The following is a 19,657-nucleotide window of genomic DNA, read 5'->3' as shown; positions in this document are numbered from 1 at the left end:
TAGTTTCATCCTCCCTAGCTCTGCTATCATGGTTGTACTATGGACCAGCAAGAGTCAAGATTTATGGTAGATGAGATCGTCGTTAAATTTTATAGAAGGACATTGATATTTTGTCTTTCTTTTTTTTTTTCTTTTAAAAAATAAATAAACCAGCCAAGCACAAATGACTTTTTGCTTTATGTTCCTACCTTTGCTAGAGTGCGATCTAGATCGAGGGCTCACCGCGCAACTTGGCTCATACGCTGTTTGCACCGACAGATTGCCGGGTTGCGGCACACCTTACAGAACTAGCAGTCGATGGTCGATGGTCAAGGGCCATTTTACTTTTTACCACTCATTTCACATCATCATGATGGCATTGTTGCTTTCCATCAAGCTCAAGGGTCATTTTCAGAATATCTTGAAGTATAGAGCGCGGATCCTACGTTGCGAGAGGGCCAGTTTCTTTTTTAAAGCCGCGGCTCTGCAATTTTCTCTGCAGTGAGTGAAATTTTCGCTTGAACACAGTCATCCCAGCCCATGAGCAAAAGAAGATTATCCGACGACTTCGAGTACGTCCGCAAAGTTGCGCGAGATCAGAAAGAATCCGACGCCGCATCACAGGCTCACTTAGTTGCACAACACTATAATGCACGTCCTGAAGTCGGCGTGGAAAAACGACAGCAATCCTCCATCATTCGACTGCGAAGTTTCAACAATTGGATCAAAAGTGTCTTGATCTCTCGACACGTGCGCCGAAACGCTACCGTGCTGGACATGGGATGTGGCAAAGGTGGAGATTTACAGAAATGGGCGCGTGGCGGCATCGGATATCTCGTTGGTACAGGTAGGACGCACACCTTTAGCTCAATGCCTAATGCGGGGACTTCATACTCACCCTTCCTTTAGATATTGCCGAAGTATCCCTTAGCCAGATGAAAGAGCGCTATGACACCATGCGAAATGCTCGATTCAAAGCAGAGTTCATTCCCCTTGATTGTTATTCGGTATGGCACTTGTAACCACTGCGCGACCAACGTAATCTGATCTCTCATAATCTCTTGGCCGTTTAGGAACTTCTCGCACCACATTTAGCTCCAGATATGCGGTTTGACCTCGTGTCAATGCAGTTTTGCATGCATTACTCGTTTGAATCGGAAAAGAAGGCTCGCACCATGTTGGAGAATGTAACGGCGAATCTGGCGGAAGGAGGGTGGTTCATTGGCACTATACCAGATGCCAATTGGATTATCAAAAAGCTTAGAACTATGCCGAAGGGCCAACATGAAATCGGCAATCATGTATATAGTATCAAATTCGAAGATATCAAGGACACGGACGATGGGAACAAGGTTGGCTTTACGCCATTTGGTTGCAAGTATTGGTTTCATTTAACCGATGCCGTCGACTGTCCGGAATACATTGTACCTTTCACTATATTTCAAAGGTAGGTTTTCCACAGCACATGGTGTAAAATACAGAATTAGAAAATGGAATGCTAAAATGCCAGAGCAGCCTTGCAGAGGAATATGGTTTGGAACTTAAATTTAAACAAAACTTCCATGATTTCTTTGTGTCGGCTGCTCATGAAGCAGATCACAACATGTTATTGAAGCGAATGAAAGTCGTCGGTGGCTACGACCCAGGATTGAGTGAGGAGGAGTGGGAAGCAGCAAGGGTCTATCTAGCGTTTGCTTTTCAAAAGACGAAACCATCGAGGCAAGCCATAGATGGGGCTGCTGCTGAGCCAGTCACAGAAAATGAATAAAATTAAGCGATCGCCCGTTTTATTGGTTCCACCGTCCATTTCAAACTGAACTTTTTGCGCTGCTGTGAGTTACAACTGTAGATCTCTGCCATGACTACTTCATCAACCGTTTGGTTCCAAGGACCTGTAGCCGAGGCAGTGACTCAAGTCAATGCCAAGGGCTGTGTCTTTGTTGTTTTTGCACGCGGTATGCTTTACTTTTAGTCTGGGATTCCATCCATTGGCTCGTGCTCTAACATGTCACCGACCCTTCAGATGAATCGCACGAAAGTGATGCCATGTCGGCCACACTCGAAGCTGAATCCATCGTACAACGATTGCGCGAACAAGCTATTGCTATCACTCTTGAAAAAGATACCGACAACGCCAACCTGTTTGGCCAACTATGTGAGTTTCCGTCGAACGAATGCGAGAGACCCACCATGACCGTTACAGCTAATCTTTTGATTCGAACCCCTTTCAACCAGATCCCGTTCATAGATATCCCTCCCTCTTTCTACTAAAGTAAGCCTCGCTCACTCAAGTCTGCTGTAGTTGATTTTCACACGTTAACGTTGAGATTCAATTGTGTAGAGCCGGCGTCATTGTGGAGGTCATTACCGGATCCGATACTTCCTCTGAAGAGATTGCTAGTAAATTCGACAAAGCAGTAGCCCATACACAACCACCGGCACCCCAACCAGTCGCTCGACCGGCTGGACCGACCAATGCGCCATCGGCTCCACTGCCTACAGGCGTTTCATCTCCGTCCACCAATACATCTGCCTCCGCACAAACACCGCCCAGCACAGCAGAAAAGAAAGAAGCGTAAGTTGCCACGTATACTATGTTGAGCATTTTTTTGTTCCCGCACTCACCATGCTATTATGGAACCTTTCGTGTGAAAATTAGTTTAAAAAAGAAGCTGGAACTTGCTCGTAAAAAGCGAGCTGAAGAGGAGGAAAAGGTACAGTGAGGTGTTCTACGATACAGACAGGTGGTATAGAAAATTCATTATCTATGTAGAACCAACGCGAGAAGGAAATGCAACGCCGTCGAACGGGGCAGGAAATACAAGCAGCTCAGGAGTCGCATGATGAGAAACAACGACGGAAATACGCTGAAGAAGTTAAAAAGGAGCGCAAAGCTGAGGAGGAACATCGACGCAAGCTGCGTGAGCAAATTGAGAGCGATAAACGAGAACGGGCTGCTCAGCGACAACGGGAGATTGAGGAGAGACAAAAGGGCAATACCACTCCATTGTCCGGTACAGAATCTACCTCGTCGTCTGCTGCCCAGTGAGTCATGTTTCACAGATGAAAAGGATCTTTTGACCCACTCCAAGTAACTAACAGAAAATTTCTATTTAGATCGACATCCACAGTATGCAATCTTAGTGTTCGGCAAATGGACGGTTCTCAAATTCGCAAGCAGTTCAATGCTACCGATACCTTGGATGATGTGATGAAATGGATCGATGCGGTAAGTTGACGGCAAAACTTGTCACCATGCGTCGAATATGTGGGTCTGACACTCTTTTTGATCAAAGGAGCGCACAGACGGCGATGCACCGTTCATGCTCCTCGCTCAGTTTCCCACCCGTCAGTTTTCAATGGGAGATGAGAGCAAATCCCTCAGGGAACTGGAATTGGTCCCCAGCAGTGCTTTGATCATGAAACCTCCTCGCAAAGTGACATCTGCCTATACTCCTACGGCACCTGGTCTCTGGGGCTACGCATACTCTGCTGTAGATTTGGCTTATAGTGCTGCCGGAGCCTCTTGGAGCCTGGTCAATAATGTTCTGGCCACCTTATTGCCTGCTTCCGGAGGCATTACTGGAGGTACCACCCTGGGTGCCCAAAGTGAATTTGGTGACGAAGAGCAGCAAGGAACATCGTCGTCAGACTCCAAAGCTGCTGCTGCTGCAAGGTAAGTTAAACTCATAACACGAATTCATCCTGCACGGCATCCTTTGACATTCATGGACCTTTGTAGGAGAAATAAGAGCAAAATTACCACCCTCGACTCTCTACGCGACGATGATGAAGACCCGAAACAAACTTATAATGGCAACTCCATCAACCAAGAGTAAAAATAAATAAATTATATGCCCTGCATAGCAGTGCAGAGTGTTAATCATGCGGCGGTGATCAGTGACTTTATGCATTTGTGTAATTTGGATGGATACAATAGCTTATAAGATAATAAGAAAAAAATGGATTGCGCGTCATACAATGCAAAAGAGACACGGCACTAAGCTGTTTTTTACAGAGAAACTACTTGGCGACATCCTGAGCGGTGTTTGCTTCCAATCGTCCGAGTCGCTGATCGATCATATCGAGCATACGTACTACACGCTTGATATCGGCATGGAGTATTTCATTTGGCGAGATGGAAGTCGTTTCATCTTCTTTGCTCTTCTGAACTGTCTTTTCAGCTAGCTTCTGGATCTTGTCTAAATCGGGTTCACCCACTACGGCCTTCAGATCTCGCACTTCGTCATCATCCGTGGTCATAAAGTCCTGCTCCTCGTTCATAGTACCCTCGTCATCACTCAATGAATCATCACTTCTTGCATTATCCAGACGAAGTAGCACTTTCTCATGGAAGGAGACAATAAGGAGAGGGAGGAAGAAAATCACGGAAAGGACATAGTACCGGAACTTATCATAGAACTGTTTGCTCATGCATAGAGATGGTAGGCGCAGCAGCAAAAGATCAGCAAGATTGAAAGGTGGTGGTAGTGAGTGTCGCGTATCAACAGCAACGATAACGCGGTATGCAAAGTTAGCAAGATATTGGGCCTAATGAATGCAACCTATATTAGCTTTCTCATCATGGGCTGCTTCTATACAGACACACACGTTTTCATCAAACATCTCACCTTTGCATCCTCAGAAATCCTACTGAATGAGTCCGAAAACACAGATGTCAAGAATGACTGGAGAACGACAGATACCAAAAAGATATAGGCATAAAACAATGGTTCGCCAATGATATCATGGAACACATTGGCCTTTTCAAAGTCAGGAGACCTGAAGAGAGAATCAAAGTTTAGTACATTTTCAGCACTACCACCAACAGCTGATCTTTCTTACATCAAGTAACCTCGGAGCAGCAAGGCGGTGATTTCTGAAAAGTCATTGTCGCTTGCTGTGTCTTCGGTTCGTAAAGCAATGAAGGCTTGGAAGAATCCGAGAATAACCCAAATCAAAAGGAAGAAGAACATGAGAGAGTCACTCAACATGCTTTGCACAATGATAGTATAGGATCCAAAATATCTCCATGTATTGCATACAACGCTGAGCACACGGAACCTGAGAAAAATTAACACTGTCAATAACCATTGCGTTGCTAGCATATTCGCAAGTCCAACTAACCAGCTTACCATAAAAGAATCGATACCACAGACAGGACATCAATGGACGTATTGTTTAACATATCCCTTGTATCGCCGGTCTTTGTCATTGCGGCAATACGCAAACAAAACGAACCAATGAACACTAAATGGGTCAAAGTATTTGTCCAAGCCCAAAAGCTGTAGTAATGAAATGTTCCCGAGTTGTATATCTAAAATTTGCCATTGAAAGGGTGATGTGAGACGGCTGGCAGCTTTTTCAATGGATAGATGGATGGCAACACTTACATCACGAATATCGTCAATGACATATGCCAGTACGAAACTATACAGCACCCATTCCAGCACGGAAGGTACGTCCGCTCGTCGGGAATTGATAACGATGGAGTACAGAATCAAAAACAGGATAGTGACCACTGTTTCTATTGCATTTTGATACCTGTGCACAATATGAGTGTCAAAGTGCAGGCGGTGTAAACACCCCCTCCCGCCCATATGGACCGTGTCCTCCCAAGACCGTAACCCACTACTTACTTTGGTACCAGAATTTTGTGTGTATCGAAGAACTCAGTTTTGACTCTCTTGATGTACGCATTCGACCTGAATGAGACTCGGCCGTCTTTCTCTTCATGGGGAAGTAAATAGCCATTCCAAACGTCATGGATCACCTTCTGGACCTTGGGCTCTAACAAAAATTTGGTTGCATGTAACTTGACAGCCAACTCAATCGCTGAAATCAAACATTTAATAACAGATACGGCCCATTGATTATCCGTGTCTAGCATTCAAAATTACCACTCTGATCCGAGGCGAACTTCAAATCATGCTTCTGCATGATGGCAGCCACAAACCGCTCTGTGCGCTCTCTCTCATATAGACGGATACTGAAATGAAAAAGCCCCCAGGTCAGAACAATGCTGTGTGATGCAAAGCACAGACCAAGTGGCTGCCCCACCGGTCACTTACAATTTATGGGCGAGACTTTCGCAAATGCTGGCTCTTGTTTCCAGAAGTTCACTCCAGCGCGGGGACCCTTGGGCTTGGATCTGAAAACGCTCCATGGCTTTCAAGGTGACAAAGATCAATGAATCCTGATGAATATGACAGGCTTTCTTGGCTATGTCAGCAAAGGCGTCGGTGACCACAGCGTCCTCCAAGTCGTCTCGCTCAACAATAGCAAACTTGGGAAGTCGCATGGTCACCAATAGCAGCAAACGCTGTATGGCTCCACTCACTTCGTCGTTCTTGGGCAACGTGTCTTCCGAATACCGAATGAGCGGCGTAATCTCATTGGATTCCTCGCCATGAAACGGCATGTTATGAGCAGTCTCCGAGAAAGGGAAGTGGGGTTTGGGAATCTTTCTCTCTCGTCATTTTTCGAACCAAATAACTGGGGGCGGACAATAAAAGGACTTCTTCCTCTTCTTTTTTTTTTTTTATATTTATTTCGTCACATTTCTTTGTAAAAAAGGGAAACATCACGTTAAGAAAGAGTTCTGTATACCATAGGTTGTACGAATTTAATGTGTTACAATTGTACATGAGCCAGCTCAAAAGGATAGACAATCAAACCACCCTCCCCTCCCTTACTTAGCCTCGGCGTTTGAATACAAAGCTATAGGCGGAGGCGAGGCGATCATGATTGTTAGGTGATTCCTGCCAGCTCGATACCTCGAAACTTGATTGACAAAGGCTACGTCGCATAGAATTGACGTCTTCCTTAGTAAACTGGTTGGAGAGGATGCGATACAAAATCACATATGGGTCGTCTAAAAGCGCCAGAGTCATGTTAAAATCTGTTTGACACTAACCCCTCATACATATTGAAACTGACCTGATTTCTGGTCTCGTCGAAAGCACAGTTCCGTCGTTAGCTTGACTGGAATACTCGTGCGCTGTTTCAGCAAGATGCGAGTCTCTGTTTTTCGATGTAGATAGGGGAGAAATGAACAAACAAAAAAATTCAAAAACGCTGATAAGATGGGACATTGCGTTTTACCTGGATCGTCGAAAAATGCAAAGAGAGGCTGTTTGATATGAGATTGAAATCGCGGACTACCAACCGGAAGGTGAAGGTCGACTTTTCCATGAGCAGGATGCAGTAGAATTAAGTTAGCAGCGGAAGAATGATCCTTTTCAATGGGAGGCATCTTCAAGGATTCTTTAATCACAGGCTTGACTGTAGCCCACGTTTTCTCACAACCAAGCGTTAAGCGCTTTGCTTCGGCATGTGATCGATGTTGTATCCAAACTTTGCATTTCCCCTTGAGTACAGTGTCGTTGACGACCTCTACATTCGAGCATGAACGACTGCACCGAACTGTCATTCTTCCAATTAGAAAGGTTGCAAAGATAAGTAGTAAGAAAGTAGGTAATCGCATCGACAGCTTAGGTGCCGCAGTCGTGCCAAGCCGACGGCGGCCGTCCCTTGCGGAAGATTCCCTCTGGCTCAATGGTGCTTTTTCCCAATCGCTTTGACGTTCATCAACAACAGTTACCATTGAATGTAATTGCAATGCAATGCAAAAGAAGAAAAGCAATGGGGATTCGAGTGGAGCGACAGCATAAGATAAGTGACTTGCAATCAGCTGGCCTGTCCGTAATTGGAATGCCCACACTTTAGACAACAGGTAAAATTTCAGACGATACAATACACAAAGGTGTTGCGAGGTTTAATAAAAAGGATGGAAAGTATGATACATATGGAGCAAAGTGTTATGCTACATTCCTATGTTTAATATTATGTATAGCCGGTGGGAACTTATTTAATGGGCGGCGTTGCCAATATCCAAAGCGTTGAGTTCTTCATGGCTCATGTCAACAATGTCAGTAAGGGCTTGTTCAATGATGTTAGCACCGTTGAGCAACTCTTCCTCGGTGATGCAAAGAGGGGGAGCGAGACGAATGATATTGACATGAGTGGGTTTGGCAAGGAGACCACGGGACTTGAGAAGCAAACACAATTGCCAGGCGGACTTGTCCGATTTGCTGTCATCAATGACAATAGCATTCAGCAGACCACGTCCACGAACTAAAGATAAACAACGGATCAGAAACAACGTCGCAGTTAAAATTCAACCGGGTGTCAACTTACCAGTCTTCAACAGAGGGCTCTTGATGCTGCTGAGCATTTCACGGAACTTCTCACCGAGGACCTGGCTCTTCTCTACCAAGTTTTCTTCCTTGATGACTTCAAGGGCAGCCATGGAGACAGCAGCACCAAGTGGGTTACCACCGTAAGTAGAACCGTGCTCACCAGGTTGAATGCACAGCATCACCTCGCGATCGGCCAAAACGGCAGAAACGGGATATACGCCACCGGAAAGAGCCTTACCCAACAAGACAATGTCGGGACGAACACCGTCGTGCTCAACGCAAAGCATCTTTCCAGTACGGGCAAGACCAGTTTGGATTTCATCACCAATGAAAAGGACATTATGCTTCTTGCAGAGGTCATAGCACTTCTTGAGATATCCTTCGTCAGGCACCATGATACTACATTGCGAAAGGTGGACATTGTTAGGCTGAGTTTGAACAGATTTCTTTCCAGCCAGCCAAGCACTTACCCAGCCTCTCCTTGAATGGGTTCAACCAAGAAAGCAGCAACTCTGTCAGAGTTAGCTTCAATGACAGCTTCAAGATCTTCATAGTTGTTGTATCTAATCTCACGGCCAGTGGTGGGACAAACGGGACCCACCAATGGCAAATAGGGACCAAAGTCCTTGGTAGCATCAGGATCATTGCTCATACTGATGATACCAACAGTACGACCGTGGAAGTTGTCCTGGCAACTGAGAACAATGGCTTGGTTCTCTGGAATACCCTTCTTAACATAACCCCACTTGCGGGCAAGCTTGATGGCAGTCTCAACGGCTTCAGCACCCGTGTTCATGGGAAGTACCATATCGTAGCCAAAGTACTCAGTCACATACTTGGCGTACTTGCCAAACACATCGTTGTAGAACGCACGCGAAGATAAGGTAAGCTTCTGAGCCTGGTCACACAAGGCTTGCACAATCTTTGGGTGGCAGTGGCCCTGGTTCACAGCAGAGTAGGCAGAGAGGAAATCCATGTACTTGTTACCTTCAGGATCCCAAACCCAAATACCTTGAGCCTTGGAGAAGACAACAGGAAGAGGGTGATAGCTGCATGGCAAGCGTCAGCGTCCACACTGTTTCAATGGATGGATGACATGAGATCAAAGCACTTACTTGTGAGCACCATAGTTATGTTCAAAGGAGATAACGTCGCTGGTAGAGAGAGAACCCTTTGAAGAAGCAGAAGATACCATGTTTGTGGAGAATTATAATAAGGAAACAAGTTAGAATAATAATAAAATGAGCTGTTTATATTCTTTTTTTTCAATAAAATGCGAGGCCCAGTCACATGGCCTTGACGCACCTTTCACAGTGGGAAACGAGCCGCCAGTTATGGCACTTGACAGCTTGACTCCGCCTAAAGTTTCCCAGGGTGGTTTGGAGTCCCGGCCGACCGCTTGCCCCTTCTTTCAACCGTTGCCTTTCGCGCTATAAAAATGTAGCCTATGTCATCCTATACGTTTTCACATATCGAACCATGCAAACCTCATCATTCTACCATAATTATAGCTCTGGTATCCGTATTTCATCTATACATCTCATATTTAAACGGAGATACCTAAACCCACTTGGATCGATAGCCACTTGCCCATATACATCCATATTTTGACAGTTCCGATGAGATTCAATATGTGCATGCCGCCACAGCTATATGCCTCAGATCATTATGAGTCTTGGTATAGGCATGATGACCCTGATTAACCATGGCATAGGCTAATATGGGGATCATACCATGAAAACAACAGGTTGAAGAATATACGGTGATGGTTTCGGGGAGGTTAGTGAGATGAGTGGTGCAACGTTGCCGCTTTATACATTGGGCAGTACAATACGATGAGAAAGATAAAAAAGTTAAGAAGAAAGAGAGGGCCTGAGACATTGAGCAAAGGTAACATGTGTTTTGCGACAGTCTATATATTTTTTTTTTTTTTCTCGGTTTCTCTCATCATGAATACCGTAAATAAATGCGTTGAACATTACATTGTGAGCGATGTGGTCAATATAGATTAAACACACTGCATTATGCATCATTGCCTTCTTTGCCCTTTTTTTTTTTTTTTTTGGAAGGAAAAAATTCATGCAAAGGTAGCAAGACGCAAGTACCATGGCGAAGGGACACGATGACGTCGACGTGACCACCAACCCCCAACACTCATCCACGGACGAATAGATAAACAGCACAGAAGGATCATTTCGAAATCATGACGATGTCTTACACCTATAAAAGATCGATAAAAAAATTATAATCTAGCATCTTCCAAAAAAAAAAAGAGTTGCCTCAAGCACCTCCGGTATGTAGCCCTAACTTCCGAATTCAAACTGAATCTTTCAAACACTATTTTAACTATACACATACAGTCTATCGATTGACCTTTCATTATTAGACTGGCTAATATGAAGGCATTTGTTTGGCTTGGTACGTCTCAATAAGCATGTACCTACCGGTCGCATGCCTTCGTAAGTCGTAAGTTGCTTTCATATCGATTGAGGTTCAATCAAATTGTTTTTGCTTGCTTTTCAGCCATATATTGATCTACGTCCATCTCAGACGTCCGTCCCCTACTCGAGGCTGAACTCTATGGAGCTTTTCGCCTACCCTTCTGTACCGCGGCACGGAACTCATCGTACTGTGTCGTATGGTCGCTCCCTTCTCGTCCCCTTTGCCTGGGCTCCCAGTCATAAAACGGTAATATCCTAGCCCTCTTGAAACCGCCATTCGCACTTTTAAACGATTGCCCCATAATAAACCAAGTGAAATAAAAAAAATTGGAAAACCCTTTCGCATTTAGACCAAACATCTGAACCCAAAGACTTGTCTACATTGTTGTTTGCCTACCTGAGCAGTCTGTACTCAAAATGTGGCGTCATATATGTCAAACAGCGAACGTTTTGCACACTCTTGTTGTTTCACCCTTGCCACTAAAGATTAACATATTCAGAAATGAATGAATACAAAAAAAAAAAAAAAAAAAGGAAGGAGACCTTTCGGTAGGCTAGATCCAGTGGTATGAGCTAGACTCGATATAAAGCGTATGATGGCTGTTCTCCAAGATAACGTAGTATGGGAAACAGTCCATGGTGCGCCCACCTTCTGCGATGTCTATACCTCGGGTGGGCTGGGGTCAGCTAGAGTTTCAATTTGTAGATCCGCTGCTAGTCGCCTGTCAGAAACGAGGTGCCTACTGAGGTCTGCAATCGAGATGGGTAGTGTAGTGGTATCATTCTTGTAATGAAGAGCATGATATCACATCGAGATCTTAGCTTGGGTAGGGCGGTCATTTCGACGTATACCGGGTGATTTCTTCATGACGTTAGAGACCATGTCTATACAGCTTACCGGTGCCTTGTTATATTCTGCATGCCCATTGGCTTGCATGTCTCAGATATTTGCATTTACCCATGATGTTTACATCCGCACTTTCAGTCAGAAGACTATGACGTTCGCAGGCACGCCCGCCCACATTGACCAAATATTGTAATTTTCAAGTTGTTTATTTCTCATGTGGACCATCTAGTGACTTCTATACCAAAACCTTACTACGCCAACTTACATCTATAGAGGGTATAATAGGTTAGTACGACGAATTATACGTACTGAAACAGTATGGATAGGATGACAGGTATAGAAGCAAGGATAGGGATACGCTCATTTTGAAGACTGAAGTATGGGTTGTTTCTCATCAATAGCCTCCGGAAGAGGTTTTGATTCAGCGTGGTGCATGCATGAATCCATGTAATCATTGCTTGATCCCAATTCCTTTGCTCCATACCTGGCCATGGGACCATCCGGTAGCCAAGAAAAAAAATACATACCATATTCTATTCGTAGATAAGGAAGGGAGGTAGACCATCTGAAAAAACAAACCACTAAACAATGTTGTTAGTAAGAAGTATAAGGAACCAAAAAGTGGTTGATGACGGTAGAATGATATTCAGAGCAAAATAAACAAGTTATCCACATGAGTTATTTTCGTCAGAGAGATTCCCATTTTGCAAGGCATCATTATCATCTACGAGGTAACAGAGTAAAAGAGATGTGTCAACTTACGTTTTGGATGGATGAATGGATGGATGGATAGTCGATGCAAAGGAGAAGAAATTGGGAAAAATTCTAGCGATTCTTATACAGCTCTCTGAAAAATTTTTGAGAGTTGGACGGCGAAAATTCAAAGGAACAAAAGTCCAGCTTATGGCTCCGCTTTTCTGACTGAATATTCTTTGTCAAAACGCGCGTATAAACTACGAAACGCGAACGGAGGATGTGTTACAAATCGTTATAAATTACAATCATGGTTATTTTAATGGCATGCTACATTGGTTTTGATCTTTTTTAGCTATCATTCATGCAATACAACACGGTAGAGCGGCTTTCGTTCTATAGCAATTTGGGGGAGGGCTCAAAGCCATTTGGCCACGAGCTCCTTGCTGACAGCAATCAAATTATCCTCAACGGCCTTGTCGTGTTGGTACTTGTTTTTGCCATGGACAACTCTGCAGTCAGCCCAATATTCGCCAGAATTGGAATCGTTGACATTATTAGAGGTAGCCACGTACAAGGTGGTTTGAGCACCCTGCTTAGGACTTTTGGTGACGAGGTATAGTGGTGGATAGATGGCGACGGCAGCTACCTTGTACATGAAACCTTCAGTCATGTATCTTGACAAGCTGGTTCTTACCACACCAGGGTGAACAGCCTAAACCCGAAGTAAAAATCGACCCAGTTAGAAAAATGAAGCTTCTGTATCGATTCAACAATCGACTGTACTTACAGCAACGAAGACACCTGTGCCCTTCAGCTGGCGGGCCAAGTAGCCACTATACAAGACATTAGCCAACTTGCTCTGATGATAAGACTTCCAACTTTGGTAATTCTTCTTCAACTGGATATCGTCAAAGTGGATGACACCATTGTACATGGCTCTACTGGAGAGGTTAATGATACGAGCAGGGGCGGACTTCTTGACGACCGGAAGCAAAAGTTCCGTGAGCAAGAAATGGGCCAAATGGTTGGTGGCAAACTGGAAAAAAACGGCCGGTTACGCAAGTGTTAATATCTGGGGATTACGAATGTCGGTAGCACTGTTTCTCCGATCCCCACCCACCTGCAATTCGTAACCTTGTTTGGACTCCTTTCGAACAGGCAGAGCCATGATACCAGCATTGTTGATGAGAATATGAATGGGTCTTCCGGATTCGAGATAATGGTTAGCAAAGGCTTTGACGGTGTCCAAGTCAGAAAGGTCGATCGATTCCAAGAAAACATTGTTGTTGTTGCTAGCTCGACGAATATCAGCCAAGGCCTTGTTGGACTTTTCAGATGAACGACATGCGATAATCACAGTGGCTCCACGCTTTGCCAAGTCAATGGCGGTTTCCTTTCCGATACCGTCATTTGCACCTAACCATTTTATCATTGAGTATACCACGGTCTTTTGACAAAAGGCATTCTAACTTGACTAACCTGTAATGAGAGCGGTTTTGCCATCAAGTCTTTTTTTGCTGGTATTTGTTGCACCGTTGAAGTATGTCTGGTTTCGGTAGGCTTTAGGACAAAACGTTTCCCAAAACTATCGATGCCTTTACTATTCTGTTGATTTACCTTCAAAGCAGATAAGCCCACGACAGCGCCAGCAGCACCAGCCACATATTTGACAGGTATGACGCGCCCATCAACGACAATGTCCTTGGACAAAAGATCGTTGGCTTTATCGAGGTAAGAATTGAAATCCATAATATGTAATATGGAGTTGTAGTATCGGAAAGAAGTAACTAGTGACGAGAAGTAATGGAAATTCTTCCTTAAATAGCTCGTGACAATGAGGTTATAGCGTCGTTGGCTGGCGGAGTTGCTGGTCCGCCACACCCCAGCTGAACTCCACTCCTTGTACACGTAAGTCGGTGGCGGAGTGGACAAATGGTTATTTCGTATGAATTTTGAAGTAAAGCAAATGCATTTGTGGGGGTGTACGGCGTGCGCATCACATAGTTGTGACAAAGACGGTCTGATACATGGAAGTAATAATAAACCTGACTGCTGATGTATTGGCTAAACACATGGCTGCCACCAATGTATACCTTTTCAGATAATTTACCAATGATCTACAAATGCTTGTACTGTCAAACAGGCCCGGATACCATTTTATTATCGTCCATATTAGGTGAATCTGAACATTTATTTGGATGGGTTCCTTTACCAATCATTACAACACTTGCGTCTAGTATTAATGAAAAAGCAAGCGCTTAATAAATTAGGACAAAGGGAAGAAATTAACACGATCTTTCATTGGAAACAAGCACTAGTCATAAGGCCTATCAGTGTTTCCTTAACAAGAAGAATAAATGAAAAGATTGATCGCGATCGGATCGATTGAAACAAAAATTCCCAACACTGCCTTACGGCGGTTGGTATCGTTCAGACGAGTGGGGAGTGTAAGTCATGTGTAGCCGCAGCCAACATATGATAAATAAATCGGAATATGGGATATTAATGAGTACGATGTAGATCACAAAAATGGAATAGAAATGATTTCTTGGTAATGCTTAATTGGCCTTCACCTTGTTGGCCTGCAAACTTTCCTTCTCAATGTTTTCAGCATCAACAGCTTGCTTGGCCCACACCTTTTGATCGTTGCGGAGCATGCTATTGTATTGCTCTTCAGTGGGTTGACGGTGGGATCCAAATGCACGATCCCAGAAGGTGAAGTATTGACCATAGTTGTAGTTAAAGTACAAATGATGGACAGAATGATGAGCGCTGGAGTTAATGATCTTGGAACGAAGCATATAGTTGCCTAAATAACAATTCAGTGTCAGTGGTTTATCCGATATGAAAGTCCGAGCCTACGGTAGTACAAACTGATTGCCTTACCATCATGAATCATGACTGTCCAGACGTTGACGAACATGAAAACGGCGATATAGAGCCACTTTTGCATGGGAACAACGTATACAAACAAATGGTATGGAACCGATTGCGCATAACCATCAAGAGGATGGAAAGCATGGGAAGCGAAAGGAGTCGGGACGATCCATTTGTGATGGGGCTACGGTATAATACGTCAGCATCATGGATATACAATTAACAAATCCTAATGTGATAGGAAAATCATAAACAAAGAGAGATTGTTTGTACCTTGTGAAGACGCTTGTAAAGAACAGGATGGTGGAGCCAACGATGGATCCAGTAGATGCCAAAATCGGTAAACACAAGGAAGGCAACAATGCTGAAAAGCATATAGGGGATACCTCCATAGGCTTGGGGGTCACTATAAAGCTTGGAATAACCCTTGACTTCACCCCAGAACCATGGGACAGTGAACACTAACGATGGAAAAGCCCAATTAATATTCTATACGTTGATGGCTCGACAAGTATCTTCTTTGCAAAAAAGTCACTTACAAACGAAGCCCGGAACTGCCTTGACAGCGCAATCAATTTCCAGACTGACTTGGTTCTTCAAGAACTTTGGATGCTTCATTATTTCATGATCGAACAAGAAAAAGTAGGAAAAGCTAGCAGCAGCCAAGTAGAAGAACCATCCGCCGAGAGTGACGAGTGTGAAGATGCTCAGAGCGATTCTGAAGTCGTTGTCGCGAGACAATGCGGAAGTGATGGCTACACTGGAAGTTGCATTGGCCAAAACGGGTGCTGGGAGAATCTTTGCGTAAATAGAATCAAACACAAGTGGGTCCAAAATTTCCAGTACGGTATCCATCTTTGAAGTGATGAGATTTTTTTTTCTTAGAAAAAGGTACCCTGTTTTGACTGAAATAGCAAAATTTCGGTTTTTTTTTTTTTATACGGTTTATAATTCCGAGTCCGATTTCTTGAACGTCACTCTGGAAAGCTGTGTGCTGTACCGCGACTCCTTTGCAGACGGAAAAATTGTTCCTCCGCTCTAAATCCATCGCCCCACTTTTGATTATCGTTTGATTCATAGGGGATACTCAGCTTTGTGATCCAAAGGATTGTGAGCTTTATTTGATTAGAAATATTACATATCTCTTTATTCGACATAGTTGGAAGGAAAAATGCCGATATTCCCATTTAAATTACCTGAAAATTTCAAAAAGTTTTCTCAGTCAACTGAAGACAGGTATACTACACGACCAGCTGTAGTTCATTTCCTAAACGGTCCTATAGCTTACCATGCCACCATCCGCCTTCATCTCTGCTTAATAAAATAATGCGATCTCCTTCCTTCAATGAGAGTTCTTCGGCTGACTGTGCTTCAAAGTCATAGAGGGCTATGACTGTGTAGAGCCACGATTCAATATATGGTTAAGACTCTTTACTATTCTCATATTTGTAGTGCATTTACCATATTCATTATTGTCTGCGAGAGGCGCCGTTTCGTTGTCATTTGGAAGTGGGGTCATATCATGGGTATCATAGTTTACTTCATCCTCTACGGCATCCAGCGACACTTTGTCTGCTGTTGTTGTTTCAATGTAGTTTGCTGGAACTAGTCCTTGATTGGAATTAAGGCGTATCTAATAAAAAGTACGATTGATTAAAAAAATTGATATACCTACTTCACTGAATGGTAATATGTTTACCTTTATCCAACCAGAACCATCTACGTCCATTAGCAGCAGTTTGAGTCATTTGCTTTCTTATGCATAATACCAATTCGTGCTCAAGCACTTACCGTCACCTTCAACAATCGTAACTTCATTGCCTTCTCGTATACTGATTTCATCCTCATTGACTGCATCGTAGTCGTAAATCGCATATGCGCGGCCAAGTGATGCTGGGTTAGATGATACGGCCAGAGACGGCGTTGAGTCCGGCGACGGTCTATCTGGTCCAGCAGATTGTGACCTAAAGCTTTCACGGCGACTCATAGATTTTTGTCGATCAATTTTACCTTTCACTCTGGTACAATTAGGCGGTACTTTCATCTCACACTTCGCGTGGCAGTTATATCCACATGCTGTCGCCGCTTGGTTAGCGCTACTCTATACATTAAGAAGCATTTGCCACCTTAATACATACCTTTGCATGTCACATCCTGCTTAGCGAGACCCCACACCGTAGTTTCGCAATAGTCGCACGTTGTAGGTATTGTGAATGATGTCGGCTTGAACTCGTGTGCTTTGGCTTGCAAACCAGCATCTATCAAGTAGTTATCAATTAGGGGATATACTTTTTAGTAGTAATAGTTTCATTTCGTAATCTTAAAATACCTACCTCCTATGCTCGCTGTAATCAGTGCTATTTCCGCTTTGTACTTTGCCTGGTAGGTTGCTATCACTGACACATGCCGCTGTACATCCGAAAGTACCTGTTGTTGGAAATATTGATATGCGTTCAGTGACTTTCGTTACAAATGTTATACAAGACTCGCCCGTTCTATACAGCATCTGTACCTCATTAACCTCATCATAGGCTCCATATTTTGGCGCTTGTGCGAATGAGGCCACTTTCTCCTTGAGAACAGTGACTTCTTGCATCTTTTTCTTCAATTCACTGTTCACTTCATTCAACTTTCTCGTGTTTTTGACAAGAGTGTTGTTCAGGAAAATGGCTGCGGTATCATCGACTTGCATCGTCTCGTCCTAAAAGACCTTTATTGTTAGTATTCATTATGTAGGACTGTCATGACCGGGGAAGGCAATTATAAAAGTTCCTCACTCGATCTATAATCACAGATGGATTGCCTCCGCCGTTCCAAGGCATAAATGTGAAATGCGCTTGCGAATCCTTGTCAAAATGAGCCCTTTCGATAGCTTTTCGCACAAACACGGCAGCGTCGACCTCTGGATCAACCTTGCTCACCACATCTGAAGCACTTTTGACATGATCTATTGAAGCACTAAGTGCCTTGATGTCTAACGAGATATAATTTTGAAGTAGCTGTTGTCCAGTCAAAATGCGTGTTTCATTCAACTCTTGAAGACGCTGAAACATAAAGATATAAGCCACCAATGTACATTCTATGAAGATATGTCTAAACACATTGTACCTACGTTGGATAGGCCGGGTATGTCGGTATCAAAATATTTTTCTTTTGCAGCATTTGCAACCCCAATTGAAAGGATATAAATATTCTAAGAGAGCTTCGTAAGTTTTGTGTTGGTCACTGAAGTCCAATGCCAATCTCATGTACCTTTGCGTTGTGGCAGTCGGCAATGGCTTGTTCAAATTGTCGGTGGAGCTAAAGAAATCCATGAGATTAATCCATAATAATTAGAGGAGCACCCTGGATGCATCAAACCGTTACCTTGTCTTGATCGCCAGTGCCGCGATCTATTTTAGCTCTTAGGTTCTCTACTTCCGCACAAGCATCATCATAAGCTTGTTTTGCCTTATCTTTTTCCCCATATGCCTTGTCACGGTCCATCCTGAGTTTTTGGTAAAAGGCGACGTGCTAGTATATGCGTTGTCTGGTCAGTACCGGGTAACAAGCTCTTGAAAAATGTATTTGAATGCATTTATTACCTTTTTTCTAGCTTCCTCCTTCTTCGTTGCTACGGCTTTAAGCACATCGACAATACCAGAGGACATGTCTTCAGAGAGTTGCTGACGCGTTCTTGCAACTACTTCAGTTTGTTGCAATAACGAAGTCCAGGCATTGGATGTTGTACTAAGTGGAAGCATCCATAAGTTATCCAAGCGATCCAAGTGTACACGTGTGTGCGTAACATACCTGGATTTGTCTGTCCAGTCCCATTCATCGTCTTGTCGCGCCGGTTGTGCCGATGAAGACCTTGTGGTGACCTTTTGCCTTTTTGAGTTATACTTGCGGCATAAACCCTCCAACTTCTGAGCATATTCCTTTTCTAATTGTAATCTATCTTTTGTAAAGCTGCGGAATTCGTCTAGAAATGCTATGCCATCCCCTACATGATCAGCGATTAGAGGCACTTGATCCTGCATCAATACAAGTTGTTCACGTTAGCGATATAGGTACTGAATGGCTACGCGAGTCATATCATTAGACGCCTTACCTTCAGATCGGTACCAAATGTCGTCATGTTAAAGTATGCTGCCTTTGCTTGTCCCAAACTGAGTTTGTTTTATCCGGAAATGCCAGTGCGTCTATGGGCTGTGCATTTGAGCTCCGGACACGTGCCGTCCAAAGCACTACAATTTGCTTTGGCCTCATTTAAGATTGCGAGCGGAGCGCTTTTGAGCAACGCTGTGTACGTAAGAACTAGAGAAATGCGACGTGGATCCTCATAAACATGTGCAGGTAGGCACGTAGCTACACAGCGAAAATCCCCTGTGCCGAAGTGCAAAACCACCCACAAAAAGTGCCAAAAATGTAACTCCCCTGGGAATGCCTGTTACTTTCTTCCAACTTCGGGTAATGGTCCTTCCTAAAGACGAGACTTCGGCTATGGTATATGCCGAACATTGATTGTGACGGTATTTCATGCACTGAGTTCTTAGTGCGCCAGTGTTGCTGTTCCAATCACTGCTTAACATGAACCGTACCTCGGAGTGCGAGTCAGATTGCAGCCTGTCACA

The 19,657-nt window shown here is 43.9% G+C and overlaps 10 protein-coding genes across 10 annotated transcripts; 2 read left to right on the top strand and 8 right to left on the bottom strand.

Annotated features, from left to right (window-relative positions):
- The first annotated feature begins 302 nt into the window (after positions 1 to 302).
- Positions 303 to 1,785, top strand: K450DRAFT_221062 (uncharacterized protein). Its single transcript, XM_051585653.1, has 4 exons — positions 303 to 826; positions 889 to 986; positions 1,053 to 1,426; positions 1,495 to 1,785. Exons 1-4 carry the CDS (start codon positions 520 to 522, stop codon positions 1,745 to 1,747), a joined length of 1,032 nt encoding a protein of 343 aa, XP_051449011.1. The 5' UTR covers positions 303 to 519; the 3' UTR covers positions 1,748 to 1,785.
- Positions 1,786 to 1,804: 19 nt separating this feature from the next.
- On the top strand, positions 1,805 to 3,910 carry K450DRAFT_221052 (uncharacterized protein). Its single transcript, XM_051585652.1, has 9 exons — positions 1,805 to 1,934; positions 2,003 to 2,134; positions 2,215 to 2,251; positions 2,321 to 2,554; positions 2,639 to 2,693; positions 2,753 to 3,024; positions 3,097 to 3,208; positions 3,276 to 3,655; positions 3,722 to 3,910. Exons 1-9 carry the CDS (start codon positions 1,838 to 1,840, stop codon positions 3,816 to 3,818), a joined length of 1,416 nt encoding a protein of 471 aa, XP_051449010.1. The 5' UTR covers positions 1,805 to 1,837; the 3' UTR covers positions 3,819 to 3,910.
- Positions 3,831 to 6,480, bottom strand: K450DRAFT_221046 (uncharacterized protein). Its single transcript, XM_051585651.1, has 8 exons — positions 6,051 to 6,480; positions 5,880 to 5,968; positions 5,619 to 5,814; positions 5,373 to 5,523; positions 5,115 to 5,296; positions 4,825 to 5,043; positions 4,611 to 4,761; positions 3,831 to 4,530 (listed from the first exon to the last, which is right to left on the bottom strand). Exons 1-8 carry the CDS (start codon positions 6,398 to 6,400, stop codon positions 4,003 to 4,005), a joined length of 1,866 nt encoding a protein of 621 aa, XP_051449009.1. The 5' UTR covers positions 6,401 to 6,480; the 3' UTR covers positions 3,831 to 4,002.
- Positions 6,481 to 6,493: 13 nt separating this feature from the next.
- Positions 6,494 to 7,605, bottom strand: K450DRAFT_221042 (uncharacterized protein). Its single transcript, XM_051585650.1, has 2 exons — positions 6,919 to 7,605; positions 6,494 to 6,853 (listed from the first exon to the last, which is right to left on the bottom strand). Exons 1-2 carry the CDS (start codon positions 7,583 to 7,585, stop codon positions 6,675 to 6,677), a joined length of 846 nt encoding a protein of 281 aa, XP_051449008.1. The 5' UTR covers positions 7,586 to 7,605; the 3' UTR covers positions 6,494 to 6,674.
- A 114-nt stretch (positions 7,606 to 7,719) lies between these two features.
- Positions 7,720 to 9,409, bottom strand: K450DRAFT_221037 (uncharacterized protein). The gene is made up of 4 exons (XM_051585649.1): positions 9,296 to 9,409; positions 8,651 to 9,229; positions 8,179 to 8,579; positions 7,720 to 8,115 (listed from the first exon to the last, which is right to left on the bottom strand). Exons 1-4 carry the CDS (start codon positions 9,373 to 9,375, stop codon positions 7,850 to 7,852), a joined length of 1,326 nt encoding a protein of 441 aa, XP_051449007.1. The 5' UTR covers positions 9,376 to 9,409; the 3' UTR covers positions 7,720 to 7,849.
- Position 9,410: 1 nt separating this feature from the next.
- K450DRAFT_221034 (uncharacterized protein) lies at positions 9,411 to 10,115 on the bottom strand. The gene has a single exon (XM_051585648.1). The coding sequence runs from the start codon at positions 10,059 to 10,061 to the stop codon at positions 9,807 to 9,809; it is 255 nt and encodes an 84-aa protein (XP_051449006.1). The 5' UTR covers positions 10,062 to 10,115; the 3' UTR covers positions 9,411 to 9,806.
- A 429-nt stretch (positions 10,116 to 10,544) lies between these two features.
- K450DRAFT_221029 (uncharacterized protein) lies at positions 10,545 to 11,130 on the bottom strand. Its single transcript, XM_051585647.1, has one exon. The coding sequence runs from the start codon at positions 10,965 to 10,967 to the stop codon at positions 10,716 to 10,718; it is 252 nt and encodes an 83-aa protein (XP_051449005.1). The 5' UTR covers positions 10,968 to 11,130; the 3' UTR covers positions 10,545 to 10,715.
- Positions 11,131 to 12,447: 1,317 nt separating this feature from the next.
- Positions 12,448 to 13,956, bottom strand: K450DRAFT_221022 (uncharacterized protein). Its single transcript, XM_051585646.1, has 5 exons — positions 13,782 to 13,956; positions 13,644 to 13,710; positions 13,285 to 13,580; positions 12,952 to 13,200; positions 12,448 to 12,876 (listed from the first exon to the last, which is right to left on the bottom strand). Exons 1-5 carry the CDS (start codon positions 13,911 to 13,913, stop codon positions 12,580 to 12,582), a joined length of 1,041 nt encoding a protein of 346 aa, XP_051449004.1. The 5' UTR covers positions 13,914 to 13,956; the 3' UTR covers positions 12,448 to 12,579.
- A 618-nt stretch (positions 13,957 to 14,574) lies between these two features.
- Positions 14,575 to 16,005, bottom strand: K450DRAFT_221015 (uncharacterized protein). Its single transcript, XM_051585644.1, has 4 exons — positions 15,581 to 16,005; positions 15,315 to 15,502; positions 15,051 to 15,225; positions 14,575 to 14,973 (listed from the first exon to the last, which is right to left on the bottom strand). Exons 1-4 carry the CDS (start codon positions 15,894 to 15,896, stop codon positions 14,723 to 14,725), a joined length of 930 nt encoding a protein of 309 aa, XP_051449003.1. The 5' UTR covers positions 15,897 to 16,005; the 3' UTR covers positions 14,575 to 14,722.
- A 1-nt stretch (position 16,006) lies between these two features.
- On the bottom strand, positions 16,007 to 19,193 carry K450DRAFT_220997 (uncharacterized protein). Its single transcript, XM_051585643.1, has 15 exons — positions 19,135 to 19,193; positions 18,834 to 19,057; positions 18,626 to 18,770; positions 18,408 to 18,554; positions 18,294 to 18,341; positions 18,154 to 18,234; positions 17,819 to 18,085; positions 17,554 to 17,742; positions 17,375 to 17,468; positions 17,180 to 17,299; positions 16,833 to 17,117; positions 16,741 to 16,760; positions 16,503 to 16,674; positions 16,330 to 16,434; positions 16,007 to 16,237 (listed from the first exon to the last, which is right to left on the bottom strand). The coding sequence occupies exons 1-15, from the start codon at positions 19,159 to 19,161 to the stop codon at positions 16,188 to 16,190; spliced, it is 1,974 nt and encodes a 657-aa protein (XP_051449002.1). The 5' UTR covers positions 19,162 to 19,193; the 3' UTR covers positions 16,007 to 16,187.
- Between the last annotated feature and the right edge of the window lie 464 nt (positions 19,194 to 19,657).

The sequence above is a fragment of the Umbelopsis ramanniana genome, assembly GCF_025399195.1.
Source record: "Umbelopsis ramanniana AG unplaced genomic scaffold K450scaffold_3, whole genome shotgun sequence".
Taxonomy (NCBI): domain Eukaryota; kingdom Fungi; phylum Mucoromycota; class Umbelopsidomycetes; order Umbelopsidales; family Umbelopsidaceae; genus Umbelopsis; species Umbelopsis ramanniana.
Note: the sequence above shows the minus strand (reverse complement) of the source record. Positions and strands in the feature narration are given on the sequence as shown.

Bases quoted from the DNA above. Each gene is read 5' to 3' on its own strand.
- K450DRAFT_221062 (XM_051585653.1), top strand. From the start codon at position 520: ATGAGCAAAAGAAGATTATCCGACGACTTCGAGTACGTCCGCAAAGTT. The intron at 827-888 runs GTAGGACGCACA...CCCTTCCTTTAG, and splicing joins CGGATATCTCGTTGGTACAG to ATATTGCCGAAGTATCCCTT. The intron at 987-1,052 runs GTATGGCACTTG...TTGGCCGTTTAG, and splicing joins TTCCCCTTGATTGTTATTCG to GAACTTCTCGCACCACATTT.
- K450DRAFT_221052 (XM_051585652.1), top strand. From the start codon at position 1,838: ATGACTACTTCATCAACCGTTTGGTTCCAAGGACCTGTAGCCGAGGCA. The intron at 2,555-2,638 runs GTAAGTTGCCAC...TGTGAAAATTAG, and splicing joins ACAGCAGAAAAGAAAGAAGC to TTTAAAAAAGAAGCTGGAAC. The intron at 2,694-2,752 runs GTACAGTGAGGT...TTATCTATGTAG, and splicing joins GAGCTGAAGAGGAGGAAAAG to AACCAACGCGAGAAGGAAAT.
- K450DRAFT_221046 (XM_051585651.1), bottom strand. From the start codon at position 6,400: ATGCCGTTTCATGGCGAGGAATCCAATGAGATTACGCCGCTCATTCGG. The intron at 5,524-5,618 runs GTAAGTAGTGGG...TATTGTGCACAG, and splicing joins CACAAAATTCTGGTACCAAA to GTATCAAAATGCAATAGAAA. The intron at 5,044-5,114 runs GTAAGCTGGTTA...AATTTTTCTCAG, and splicing joins GTGGTATCGATTCTTTTATG to GTTCCGTGTGCTCAGCGTTG.
- K450DRAFT_221042 (XM_051585650.1), bottom strand. From the start codon at position 7,585: ATGGTAACTGTTGTTGATGAACGTCAAAGCGATTGGGAAAAAGCACCA. The intron at 6,854-6,918 runs GTCAGTTTCAAT...TGGCGCTTTTAG, and splicing joins TCGACGAGACCAGAAATCAG to ACGACCCATATGTGATTTTG.
- K450DRAFT_221037 (XM_051585649.1), bottom strand. From the start codon at position 9,375: ATGGTATCTTCTGCTTCTTCAAAGGGTTCTCTCTCTACCAGCGACGTT. The intron at 9,230-9,295 runs GTAAGTGCTTTG...CTTGCCATGCAG, and splicing joins CATAACTATGGTGCTCACAA to CTATCACCCTCTTCCTGTTG. The intron at 8,580-8,650 runs GTAAGTGCTTGG...TTCGCAATGTAG, and splicing joins CCCATTCAAGGAGAGGCTGG to TATCATGGTGCCTGACGAAG.
- K450DRAFT_221034 (XM_051585648.1), bottom strand. From the start codon at position 10,061: ATGTCTCAGGCCCTCTCTTTCTTCTTAACTTTTTTATCTTTCTCATCG.
- K450DRAFT_221029 (XM_051585647.1), bottom strand. From the start codon at position 10,967: ATGCGAAAGGGTTTTCCAATTTTTTTTATTTCACTTGGTTTATTATGG.
- K450DRAFT_221022 (XM_051585646.1), bottom strand. From the start codon at position 13,913: ATGGATTTCAATTCTTACCTCGATAAAGCCAACGATCTTTTGTCCAAG. The intron at 13,711-13,781 runs GTAAATCAACAG...TACCGAAACCAG, and splicing joins TGGGCTTATCTGCTTTGAAG to ACATACTTCAACGGTGCAAC. The intron at 12,877-12,951 runs GTAAGTACAGTC...CTTCGGGTTTAG, and splicing joins GCACAGGTGTCTTCGTTGCT to GCTGTTCACCCTGGTGTGGT.
- K450DRAFT_221015 (XM_051585644.1), bottom strand. From the start codon at position 15,896: ATGGATACCGTACTGGAAATTTTGGACCCACTTGTGTTTGATTCTATT. The intron at 15,503-15,580 runs GTAAGTGACTTT...TTCCATCGTTAG, and splicing joins GGCAGTTCCGGGCTTCGTTT to TGTTCACTGTCCCATGGTTC. The intron at 15,226-15,314 runs GTACAAACAATC...ATTATACCGTAG, and splicing joins TTTACAAGCGTCTTCACAAG to CCCCATCACAAATGGATCGT.
- K450DRAFT_220997 (XM_051585643.1), bottom strand. From the start codon at position 19,161: ATGACGACATTTGGTACCGATCTGAAG. The intron at 18,555-18,625 runs GTAATAAATGCA...CGCATATACTAG, and splicing joins AGGAGGAAGCTAGAAAAAAG to CACGTCGCCTTTTACCAAAA. The intron at 17,118-17,179 runs GTATGTATTAAG...AAGCGGCGACAG, and splicing joins GCAGGATGTGACATGCAAAG to CATGTGGATATAACTGCCAC.